Source organism: Cottoperca gobio, chromosome 4 (assembly GCF_900634415.1).
Source record: "Cottoperca gobio chromosome 4, fCotGob3.1, whole genome shotgun sequence".
Taxonomy (NCBI): domain Eukaryota; kingdom Metazoa; phylum Chordata; class Actinopteri; order Perciformes; family Bovichtidae; genus Cottoperca; species Cottoperca gobio.
In genome coordinates, this window is record NC_041358.1 from 5604053 (window position 1) to 5617512 (window position 13460).

General features: G+C 40.9%; 1 protein-coding gene across 1 annotated transcript in view; it reads left to right on the forward strand.

The window, feature by feature from the left end:
* Positions 1-13460, forward strand: part of lpp (LIM domain containing preferred translocation partner in lipoma) — a 121343-nt gene that overhangs the window by 72861 nt on the left and 35022 nt on the right. The window contains exon 9 of the mRNA XM_029429366.1: positions 8049-8145. Within this exon, the coding sequence (XP_029285226.1) occupies positions 8049-8145 (97 nt within the window). The remainder of the gene's footprint in view (positions 1-8048; positions 8146-13460) is intronic.

Here is a 13460-nt window from a genome sequence, read left to right on the forward strand (position 1 = left end):
TTATTTTCAACCTCTCCTTGCTGCCCTGCAGTGAAGGGATGCAGATCGTATCCTGCAGTACTGAGTTTATTCTGGAGTTGTAAATATGGTCCGTAAGATACTGATGCAAGACCTCATACGACTAACAACAAATACATCTATGTATGTAGTACCTGTATTGGGATAATTTTGCTAACACATTTAAACATGTGAATAAAAGTATTTTAACCTCTTTTGTGTGTGTGTGTGTGTGTGTGTGTGTGTGTGTGTGTGTGTGTGTGTGTGTGTGTGTGTGTGTGTGTGTGTGTGAAAACGTTATCTAAATAATTAGTTTAAAACCATCTGAAAGCCACACCCTTGGAAGGCATGTTTTCTTTTAAACATTGACAAAAGTACAACATTTATCATAGCAAGAAACTGTAAAAAGAGAAATTATCGTTGGATTTTCAAATTCCAGACGGTCCTTGAACGAATCACGAGTGACGAACGCTTCCGTCAGGAAAAGTCACCAAACTAAGCTTAAAATGGTGACGTTTCTTCAAAATTACTTGATTCTGTCTCATCGAACATTAAAATGTGAAGCCCATATTTTTTTTCAAATATTGTTCACACTTTTTCTATTTTTTTTTATATTTAGATTCCATTTTCTTTTCAAATGTGATTATTTTTACAAGTATATTTCAACTTGTGTTTTTTCTTTTTTTTAATGCTTTATGGTGTTATATCTGTGTTATACTGCACACAAGACATTTTTGAGTGCTCCCTTCTTTAGCTATGATTGTGTTGTTTCCATAGAGGTGCAGGTCTTATATATTGCAGTGAAAACAAGGCAATTAAAATGTGACTGCAGCAAAAACTGCCCTGAAATTGCTCGGGGTTGAGAGGGTTCATTTGGTTAGTGGAAAAAGCAACTGTTCGACTGAGTGACACTGACTGTGCTAGTGTATTGATCCAAGCAGTTTGCCCACCATGTACAATCTACATACTATATTGTTTTCATGGTTTAGTACAGCCAGGCAGTCAAAGCCAACCACCTGCATAAACAGCAGCCCCTGCTGGCTCCTTGTAGACATGGTCTCCTGTCTGTTTCCACACCTCACTAGTCTTCCACATGAACAAGTTTCTCTGCTTTTTTGACTGTTGCTGAAACTAGATTCCTCTCTGCCCTCTTAACATCCTGCTCTGTCCACAAAAGGACTTTTATTATCCTCCCCTGGCTCCATGAAACGTGCACACTTTCTAAACATTATTTTCTCCCACCATGGAAGCATCCCTCAGCGGATCAGGCTTTGTGTATTGTTGGCTCCAGTGTTTTAGTGGTCAACAGATGTGCTTCAGGGTGTCATTCACATTTACCATGTAGTTAAGGTGGATAGGAGAAGGATATATTATGGTTTGTCAGGAGGCGAAATTACACAGGAGATGGGCAGCACTGTGTGTTACAAAAGGGAAGTGCAGGTCGCCAATACATCGATTTGAAGACATAACCTGTGAGACTCTTCATTATGTCCACCACATGCGCTTAAATTTAGATCCGTGCTACCACATGAGGAAACACTTCACTCTCTCCAAAACCATGCAGGCAAACCTGCATCCTGTGTAATGTGGCGTTTGCTACATTCACAGGATTGTAATGGTATACAAAGAGACGCCAAATAAGTTTTATCTCCATCCCAACGATTTGTGCAGTCATTTGTTTTTGTTGTGTTTTTTGTTTTGTTTTTCAGATTGCTTGTGGCTCCCCTCTCTACACTCTCAGATTTTCAAATATCTGTTTGCAGGGGGATGTGTCAGTTCCGAACAGATGACCTAGTTTTTACACACGCACAATCTTACAAACCCTGAAAGGCCCCTCTACATACATTACATTCCTGCGAACACTCTGAAATGCATCATCCCTTTCTATATGAATTCAGTTTACAGCAAAGATGTGAATGGCTGCGGAAAATGTCAATTATGGAATTGGTTAATTTTTAATTATCGTCGGCTGCTCTGTACACAGCTGCTCTACAGTTGACTTGTTATTTTTTTCTCAGCATTTAATTGGAGCTGAAACAGCATGACCTATTTTGTTTGTAGAGAATGTATACTTTATCTGTGCCTCCTCAGAAGGTGGCCTTGAGCTTAATTCGCAGCGCTGTGATGGTTCTTCTCAATGCATTACAGATTACTCATAACCTGTTTAACATCGCGAGCAGAAAATTCATCAACTGGATTACATAAGGCCACTAACATGTGATTTCTTTCGCAGACTTAACACATTCTTCAAATAAACATGCAGCTGCCAGAAAAATGACAACGCAACTTTCCCTCAAAATATTATTTTTGTCCAGACAAACCACTTTTATTTGAAGTGGAATACTTGCGGCGCACTAGCGCTGATGAAAGCGACATCGTGACATTACCTGTGTAATCAAAACAGAGCTGTACTTTGTATTATCATGAATAAAACTCTTGCTTCTATCTGGTCAGTTTTGAAAGACTGAATCAAATTAACGAGGTGCTCTTCAAGGTTTCTATTGAGGTGCGCTGCTGTGTCACAGTGACACAAACACTTGCTTTCAAAAGTCAGTTGAGAAAATGTGTCTCTGCAGTGTGGACTCAAATAAAGCCATCCACTATAAACGGCTCTTAATACACCCATAAAAATAATAAGAAGCATCTTTAAGTGTTTGATTCCACACAGACAACATACTGGCGCCCCCCCCCCCCCCCCTTCTCATAAACACTAACAAACACACACGCAAACACACACACTAACTCAGTGGAAGGATTGTGTGACTGATCCAGCAATCCTTTCATTGTGTTGGTAAAACAGAGTCGCTTAAGCTGCTATAATCACTCGTTTAGTGTTGCAGCAACAAATGCTTTTTTTTAGATATTCCAATTCAATATAAAATTCCTATTCCTCATCAACTCTTACTATTATTGCAATGGTCCATTTGTTGTTATCATTACTATTATTTTAATGAGCCATTTCCCTTCCAGAAGACTCGGTGTCCATTTCAAATAATACCATTGTGATTTATGGATACAAAAAGCCACTATGTCAGATCAAGAGCTGACTAAAGCTTCTCTTTTAAAAGCCCAAGTTAAAGCTGCGGCTCCACTGACACTAAGGAACATTTTGTATTGTAAAGTCCATCATCATTTAATCTGTGGATAAATATGTCTGTGAGTGATTATGTCTTTCTTTAGTTTGTGCTGATGGCGCAGGAAATGTGAAGCTATTGTAAAAGGGAAGACAATTGCTTTTGGTTTAAGGTGCAATATTGCGTTTGCAGGAAGTCAAACGGAAGCAATGCACAGCTGATAGATAGCTGCAGGTTTAGACACAGATTAGTGTTATTTAGCAGCTGTCTTTCATTGGACTCTCTCTACAGCATTTGTACTTTTCCCCTTCTGGTTATCACTTTCAGCTCGGTGGGTAGTGCTGTTTATGCAGCGGCTCTCAATCTCATTGTCGTGGCATGTTGCTTTTGAAATGTGCAAAAAGAAAGTACTGGCCTAAATATTAGGATACAGCTACCAGATACATGATTCCTCAAAAGTTGAACTATAATTTGAGTTTTCCTCCTCCGTGTCTAAGGAAATATATACTGTAATTATACTGCACCTGTTTCAAATGTTATCAGCCCATTAAATGGCTGTTATCTGTTGTCACTACCATTTTAATGCTTCACATGGGTCAATATTGAGAGACCCCACCGACCTGCATGTGACGGTCGCAGTTTTCAACACGTGGTTAACGTTGTGAAACAAAAGTACTTGGCTGGTTCTGTGAAAGATCATGGTACGGGTTAATATATGTACATTTGTTACGTAACTTAAGTAACGTACGTTAAATAAGTCAATGTGTTGAGTTTTGATTTCACCTTTCAAAATCCTGTGTTTGTTTGACCCTTCCACCCGGATCACCTCCCAACCCAAACTCTGTCTTTATATTACGTCAACTGACTTCCTCCTTTGCTGCTGTCATAATTACTACGGCCATAAGGGCTCGCCGCCCAACAATTTTGGACCTCTCTGCGATGATCCAGCTAACCAATAGATGATAACCGCCTCCTGAGCCAATTAGGATTTATTCATCTGGTCTCGTGCCTAACTTTAGAGGATCATAACATATTGAGTATGGAATTAATCTGCAGATGCTCCAGTTCAAAATGAGACCAAACTTTTTTCTATGAATGCCGTAAATGCCTTCTGCTACTAAAGCAGCCGTTGATCACTTGCGGCTCCTACCAGTCGGTTAAGAGGAGTGAAAGTCAGTGACCGTATAAAACAGTCAATAAAATACGTTTTTTTTTCAAAAATTGTGAATCACCGCAACCAGAGAAGATATTGAGCACACAGTCATAAATGTGCACAGAAATATTAGGCTGATGGGTCCAGTAGTATGAGAGATTATCTATACACACACACACACACACACACACCGCTCTCCCTACAGGCTTACGTCTGGCAGAGATCATAAGTACATAATAGATCATAGATACCAACACAGTCTGACCAGTCACCATGACTGTTTTAACAATAAGATGCTCAGTTGATCTCAGAGTTGTGCAGGACAACTGATCTTATTACAGCTATTGTGAAAATATCGGCCAAAGTTTGTCAGACTGCTGTAGTAGGTCTCATTTTCTTCCCGGCAGCCCTTCACACTGTACGTTATAATATAGAACTAGATATTTGCTAAAAGGCAGGTGCAAGATGATCACAAGCAGAAGAAGATGGCAATTTACACAACAGTACATATTCCCACTTTCAGAAGTTAAAGACAAAATAACACTTCCTTGTTGCTGAAACGCATGAGGTCAATACCCCAGTTCCCCTTTTCAACAAGCCTACATCTTTCTTTCTGTCGGATCTATATGTTCTGTGCCATAGAAGGGGATGGTATGCAAATGCTTCCATCTTCCTGTTCACCTGCACTCTTTTTTTCCACCTCCACGAACAGAGGTGTAGATCTGATGCCCTGAGAACAGTTGTCTCTCCCATTCACTCTCTATCACTGCAGTAGGAGCAGGAAAGATAGAGCCTGAGGTTTGGTTCTTAGTGGGACACGATGCTGTCAGGGCATCAGGTGAGAGCGTGTACTGACCCCCTCATTCCTCTCCTCACTTAATCAGTTCTGACACAATGCCAATTCCACAGTGGGTGGCGCACACAGCTTTATTCATAGATGTGGCAGTGGAGCAGTGATCGGCTCCCAGACTCGGCTTTGTCTGCTCACCTTTCACTGCATCAGGCAGCACGCAACAGTGGTCACTTACACATGTTATTGTTGTTTTTTGTTTTAAGTGGTCTGGCATTTAACAATGGTTTGTCAAGTGGATGGCATTTGATGGTCCATCAGGATGCCTTTCAGGGGTATTACAGCCGAAAGGCTTTTTGCCATTATAAAGCAGATGGCAGATGACCTGAAACTATAAGCTTCGACATACTGGGAAAACAGTGGAAAATAGGTGCAGCTGTTAACCCAGCCGACACTGAATTTAAGCACTAACTTCAATGAAACCTCGGCTGAGTGTCCGGAGGGCGTAGGAAAACAATTTACTGAACAGAGCCAGACGTAACTGAAAAATCATGTCTGCAGCACCACGTATAGCTGCTGTATGGTTTCTATTGTTGCCTCTGAATGGGTGAACAGAAACTGCGAAGCAATCATAAAGCATGCAGGGAAGCAATTTCTTTCTCTTATTCAAGTTAAAAATTATTCCGTGCTGTCACAAAAGACTTCCTAACAAGGTGCTTTAAACTCTCTGGCAGTGCATTGCTGCGGGGTGTCAAAGAGTGGATAAGCTATAAATGAAGCCTAAACTCAAAAGTCTGTTTCTGGTAATAGTAGCATTTCGTTCCCTCTCCAATGTGCTTTGGATGTGGAGCTAAGATTAATAGTGTTCAATCGTACTCTTCACTGTCTCAAAGTAACAACACAGGCATAATGAGCAGGTTGTTGACAACAAGAGCTCTTCTTTAAAGTGTGTGAATATCGTACAGACTTTTATTTTGTGCAGGTAGAAGTATTAGAATTGAACCCCCTCCACGCACCATTGTTTATCTTTTCTTTTCTTTTTAAAGGCCATGTAATTTGAGGCGACAAAAGAGGAATATCCAACCACTGTGGAATGTTTCTTTTATCTCGTTCTAATCCTCCATGATGTGATCCCGGCCTTATGGTTGAGCGGCTGAGGAGGCGCAAGGTGCCAACGAATCTACAAGCTCAGCCTCTCTCTAGAGAGCGCTCCGGCGTGGCAGAAAGATTTGCACGTCGAACTTGTCGATCCCTCACAGTTAATGAGGCCTTCTGTTTGGGCTTCCATTTTCAGCCCGCTGCGTCCTGAGCCGGACCAAGCTAAAGACATGCATCATAAAGTTCTAGACGCTCCTTGATACATAGTGGACATAATCAGAGCTCAGCATTTAGCCTCGTCTGGACATAACTACATTGCATGTTCTCACAGCAAACCTACTACATTTTCATTACCACCTTTAATGTATTGTTCCGATAGCACCTACTTTATTTATCTTTACTTCCTCAGTTTGGACAAAACTGAAGGCCTTGTGGTCAATCAATATACTGGCCCCTCGAACATCTAGACAGCCTCTAAGAATTTTAATGTAATTTCTGAACATTTGAACTTTGAACCTCCATATTAATAAAAAGCCATTCAGTCTTCTTTCTTTCAGTATGAGAAACATTGCAAAAATCAACCAATACTCAGCGAGAAACTTCTAGTGCTTACCTTAATCTTTTCTCACTTAGACTACTGTAACTCCCTCTGAACTCGCATTACTCAGTCCTTTCTAACTCGTCGACTATTGGGGCAAAATGCAGCAGCGAGGCTGTTTACATACAAATACAAGTATACACACACACATATATATACATAATATTATAAAAATTGCTGTATAAATTAAAATATTATTCAATAAATACTTACAAATGTAGTCCTCAATAATACCAGAAGTAATTACTCTTTCCTTCTGAACACAAAAACATTTCTTCACTCAATATCCTATTGACAAATCTGATTCCTTTATGTGACACAGTAAACCACGGTCCCGTTGCTAACGTCCACCCGGCTCCCAGATGTCACAATTAGGAGCACCTCAAAGGTCAGCTCAGATCTCGGCCCGTGTCACAATATTGAAAATCAAATATACTGTAAAGATCCAGCCGGCCCGCAGATCTAGGGAAGGTCAACGGCGTGTCACTGAATTCTGAAAAAGCTCAGCCGCACAGCACGAAAAGAGTCAAGTTCAGGCCTCCGGGGTGTCTGCAAAGGACACACACCTGTGACGGGATGGCGCCGGGGCTGGGGGATGTGGGACGTTGTATTCTGGGGATCTGCGGATGATTGGCAGAAAATGTCAGGCACAAGACGTCAGCCCCATACAGACACACAGCAGGCAGATGTCAGAGACTGCATGATAAGAGGGAGGGCACGCTCACAAGGAAAGGAAGGAAGTGGCATCTTCAGAGAGTTATGTCATCCTTCTGAAATCTCTTAAAGATTAGGCCTCAATACAGCTCGCACCTAAAGTCTTTTGTGCTCAGAGAACAAATAAATAACTATCTCTTGACCTATCACCCAAATGTAGAAGACTTAAAAGTAGCTTCCCTTTAATGTTTGCCTCCTCTTTTCCTTCCGTTATCATTATTTTTCCAAAATACAAGGATTAGTCAGGGTCACAGTTTTTTTCCACATGCTTGTATTGCACAGAAGGATATGCACAACCTTCTGGGCTGCACACCACTGGGGCCTGAGCCAGGGTCAGATATCTCAGAGGGGGAAGGCAGACGGAAGACCATCCACTGCATTTTAATTACACTGAATGTGTTTTGTTTGACCTTGAGAGAGTGCTTCATCCTGATTTATTGAAGTCAGGCTTTTTCTGAATCTTTAAGTTGAACTTGGACATATTTTGTTAAGCAATATATTCTTCCACCACAGGTGACATTCTCCAGTGAGGTGGAAATAAATGAAAGAAACTGCTGAAATGTTCTTCATTGCCTCAGTCGGCTTTTGTGAATCACAACTATGTTCCTTTCCCCCGGTTCTCAGGGCAGTGCTCACATGGCCCACCCTGAGGACGAGCTGGAGCGCCTGACCAAGAAGATGCTGTTTGACATGGACAACCCACCATCTGAGGAATATTTTGGTAAGAAAGATGACCCGTCTCACACACACTTGGTTAGCGTTTGTCTTTTTGACATGCCACATTAGGAAAAGCCCCAGTAGATGTAAATAATGAAATTGCAGATCGCTGAATTCCATTTTGCTGCTTTGGTTTCAGGGTCCTGGTATTGTGTCACAGCCAATTAGGAAGTGTCGTTAACTTGCATTATTTCTAATGGCCAGTGGGGCCGACTCCACTGGTTGCAAAAAGAAGTCAGATTGTATAGAAGTCTATGAAAAAATTGTGATTGACAGGTCCCCACCACTGTGTTGTCTTGTTAAGGTTTTGTCTGTGTTTTTAAACTGCCACCCTTTCACAGCGTGTTTTCAGTTCATGAAAGTTAATTGTAACATTTTTGGTCGTCTAAAAATGTCTCATCCAGTGTTCGGTTGTACTTAGCTCCACCCTCTCGTGTCACACTATTTTTGTCAACAGAGAAGCTCAACCACTTAATGTGCTGTCAGTTTAAACCCTAATGCACATTTTGAAGCTTATTCTTTTAAGATTTACGTTGGAAGGTAATGGGGCATGACCGCTAGTTTTACACATCTGAAGTATTAGCATTTGCTAGTTTTAGCATCTGACTAACATGCTCTGATGGATTTAGTTTGATGTTAGTTGTGACGGGGTTCCGTGTTTTTGAAGGCTAGAAAGGTGTTTAGTATCTAGTTAAATTATATCATATATTGCACATTACTGGAATTTAAAAGTAATAATATTGAAGATTTTCATTTGAATAAATGTCTGTTAAGTCACCACCACTGAAGAAGTTAACACAATGCTGATTGAGCCTATGGCCGCCTGATGAAAGCCCTTGCATTTGCAGTATTACGAACTAGGTGTGTGGCAGTACACACCTGAATTTACCGCTAATTGGTGGTATACCACCAAGGTGCCGCCAAAGAGAACAAAACGGTGATCTTCGAGATTGCAACCTTAAAAAAAAAAAAGACATGTGGCTACATTCTTCTTGCTACTAGGAAACATTTCTAGCTAGTATGATACGCTTTTTTCATCAAAATATCAACATATAACTGCTGACCATACACTAAGCAAGCTGGCAACCAAAGCTGGCAATTAGTGAAAAAAATGTACATAAAAAGAAAACATTTAAACAAAATTGAGCCTCCATGTTTAGAGACGGTATCCTTTCAGCATCACAGCGTTTACGCTTGTTTAGCTAACTAGTCACAGACCTGCAGCAGTAAAAGTACATACAGCACACATAACACAACACATCATAAAAACACACAAATATACAATACTGCAAATGGGCATGTAGCTGCAAATATGTTTTACAACTAATAAAATAAAGCAATTAATAAAGTGTTCCCTGATGCACTGTTCAGCTAAAATATATTTCTCATAATGTTACCATATTGTTATAGGATCCCTTTCCGTGATGCCTGTTATGTATCACATATTGTAGTGATATGCTGGAGAATGTCCCTGAGGCGCTTGGTCTACCAAACAGAAGTTATATGATCATTTCTACTACAAGTGGTCTTCTATCCTCCACTGTGACACAACAGTCACTCCACAATGAGTCATTCATAGATGAGTTACATTGTGGCTAATATTATTATCCCATGATTCTCTGTTTCATTCACATGTAACAATAATACTGGGAAACGATTTACACATGTGCTTTTATTTTAAATGTTTTACTCTATTTTGTGTTTTGCATGAACATATAATTGCGCCAGAGCAAAAAGTAAAAAGGGATATATTCCCTTTATACAAAGACATTATAAAAGAGACATATTGCTAAACCCCTAATCAGCTTACAAACACTGAGAAAACTAAAATAACGCAACCAGATAAAAAACAATAGAAGAAAGAAAAAAAAACATCAATCAGCTAGAAAAAGTGTCATCTCTGGTAAATTACATAAGCAGTTGAGAAAACATTAGAACGTGTATTATTACCTCTATAGGAGCACTCACTCGCTCACTCTTCACTGTTACTTTTCGTGGGACTAGAAGGTCTGGAGAAATGTGTCCAAAACTACTGGTTGTGCTACAAACCACAGTTGGGATCAAAACAATGTGGGATAGTGGGTTAATAGAATAAAACTGGCGTGAGGTTTCATAGATTAGCTCACCCAGTGACCCACAAAGTTAGTTTTGTCTCTCAAGAACAATGGTTTTGGAAAATGTCTGGAGGCGATGAAGTACAGTGCAGATGTGTATGATACAGATGAGGTTAACCCTTGTATTCTTGGTGCTTCTTATCTGTTGATTTCCAAGTGTAGACACTGCAGCGTATCTAGCAGTCTGGGAAGCAGTCCTCAAGGTAGAGTCTCAAAACTATATCAACGGGATCAAAGGATAAGGCACGACTGCTGCTCGGGGTTTAACGAGAATGAGAGATAAAGGCTTTGGACGGATGACACATCCTGATTTTGATAAAACTCCATTGTCCAGCGGTATATTTCAAAGTATTTCCCCCTTTTTTTCCTTCTCTGAATCACTTGATATTTAATTTTGTTCTCATTTGAAAAAAATATAGCTGCCAGGATTAAACAAAATACCAATTTCAATACTATTTTGCAAAATAGGATTCAAAAGCGAAGGATTCTGTGCATTTATATTTCATTTGTGTTTTTCCGCCCTCTGTACCCTCTGCTGCCAGCGAGTGCCATCCCTCTGCTGCTCTCTTCTCTAGCCTTTAATCCCCTTTGCCCTGGAATTAATTCCCATGCCCATTAGATACCTCACTCAATACATTCAATAGGACTCTGGAGCAGGCTTTATATCAGCACATAATCACACAGCACACCATGATAGCATGTGTAGGTGTATTATAGCTACAGGGACATGTATTTAACTGGTATTAAGGGATATTCGGCTCCACGTTGGTGTACGCTGATGTAAAGACCTTAATTGGTCCACATTAGACATAGGTCAAATGGATCTGCTGGCTTAAGCAAAGTGTAGTCATTTTACAGAGGAATGGCCCCTCAAAGCCTTGTTGGCCTCATTTTTAGGTGAGTGTGTATGCGATGCAGTCCCTGCTTGAACTCTGTGTACTGCCATACCATGCATGCAGCTGCCGCTATCTGCCAACTATAAGGCTGAGTGGCTGAAGGCTAGTGAAGCAAGGACATGGGAGTTGAGAAATGGGTCATATGTGAGCTGAGGTAGCCAGAACAAGTTAGGGATAGCGTGTGCTTCCCCAGCTGACAGCGGCTGGATGTTGCTGGAGTGGGAGGAGGAGAGGGGGATGGAGGGAGGAGGGTCATCTTGTGGTTAAACAAGGCGACAGCTGAATTCACTGACAAATAGGAAGAGGATGAGGGCAGGAGCCTAAGACTGAGGTGACTGCAGGGACTCATTAGGAGAGAGTTCAAGCACAGGCACATGCTGCTCTGCAAATCCACAGAGCCGCTGTCCTCCCCCGCTGAATAATGTACATATAGCCACCGCAGTAACATTAAAATTAACTTTAGTCCGGCGTGTTCTTTGCTGTATATCCAGGGCTGAGGGATAATCAGTCCCAGAGCACGAGCCTTTTGTAATTACAAAGAATCTAATAGCACACAAGGCTCTTTTTCTTTTTTTTGTGGGGAACAGGGGGAAGAGGGCTAGCAGTTGTTGAAACCCTAAGGCTAGTAATTAACAAGATTAATCAAAGTGGGGCTGCGATCTCTAGTGCACTACTGGACTGGATCCTTGTCTTCATATAGCCAAAGTTTTATTGGTGTCACTAATGTCTTTGATGAGCTGTAGTGAGTTGTCATTGGTCCAGTGGGGGTTAATTGAATTTAATTAGCGTTACAGTCTATGACATCACAAGGAAACTTCTCAGTGGAGCTCCATCTGTAGTTACACAATATTATCAACTTCAGTCCAGCAAATTACAGCAGGCACGGCATTGAATTCTTCTTTGTGGCCAAACATGCACATGAAAAGCAGCCGTTCTCCCTCCTCAAACTGTAGAAAACCTGAAAATTACGCCGAGAAACCCAGTTTGCAAGCCAGAAATTCCTCCTGTGATTGAAGCTTCTTTGAAAAGCAGCTGATTAGTCCTGATTTAGAGTTCCAGATTAGATTTGAGTAATCTGAAAAAGCCTTTTCTCCAAATGTCATCATCCGTCATATTTAATCCACTTAGGTTGTGCGTAGGTGTACTGTGTTTGTGTAAATCTAATAAGACACAGCTACTCAGCTCGCAGTACAGATGCCTTGGCATTTGTGCATCGGAGGAAGTTACAATATTTTGTCATTGCTACATTTCTGTCAACCAAAACCAGGACATAAAGCTGAATAATTGAAAGGATGAGATGCTTTGCATTATTTACAATTAGCGATGATGATACTTATGCAGTGTAGTTCATGCTGCCGCAGACAATCTGTTTTTATTTCTCCTTTATACCAAAATGACAAGTTGAGAATTCCTTCATGTGCTTCCTGACTTTCAGTATTCCACTGTATAGAGTCAAGTAAGATGTGAAATTTTAATATCTGATCAATATTGATGTGATTTTCCAGTGAGATTTTTGAGCAGTAGCATAAATGTTTTTGTAATGTTATTATCAGATGGTAGAGAGATAGTCATTGGAAATAAGAATCATCTGGGCATACTGTACTCCGCGCAGGACCCTGAGCTGTCGGGAAAGCCTTTCCTTCTGGTTTGAGCTAGCCTTTGTTTTATGATAAGAAGAAAAGGCAGGCTTTGCCATTTTCCCTCATAATGTCAGCTGGAGGAGCCCTCATAATTTATAATGCACCTGAAATGTTCATGAGGAATCTTGGAAGAGATACAAATGGCAGCGTAGCTCCAGTAACGGCGCAGGCCAGGGTAGTCTGAACAGATCAGTTAAGGTAATTGGGCCAGAAAAAGTTTAGGTTCACACAGTGCACTGTTGTGGAGCTGCTTCTGTTTCCTTATAACACATCTGAGCATCATAACTTAATGTATTAATAGGCTTCCAGTTTAGACAGCTTTGTGCATTGTCTAAGATACTCTGGTGGAAATCATTTGCATATTACTGAGGTCGCCCTCAGCAACCTCTTAGGAGTTTGCTTTTAGATGTGCCTCTACATGTCATAACAAGTGGGATGTGTGTCAGAGTAAAACCTTTCTGCTGGCTTAAAAAGACACCCCACCCCACCCCACCCCACCCCACTACCACCCCACCCCACCCCACTACCACCTCCACAGCCTCCGAATGCCTTTGGCCAACCATCTCCCCCGAAACAGCTAACTGTTCCTATTTAGTGCAGGAAGGTGTACCTTTAAAGTCATGCTCATTTGGCATGTATACAGAGAAAAAACAAAAGCTCTTGTGAACA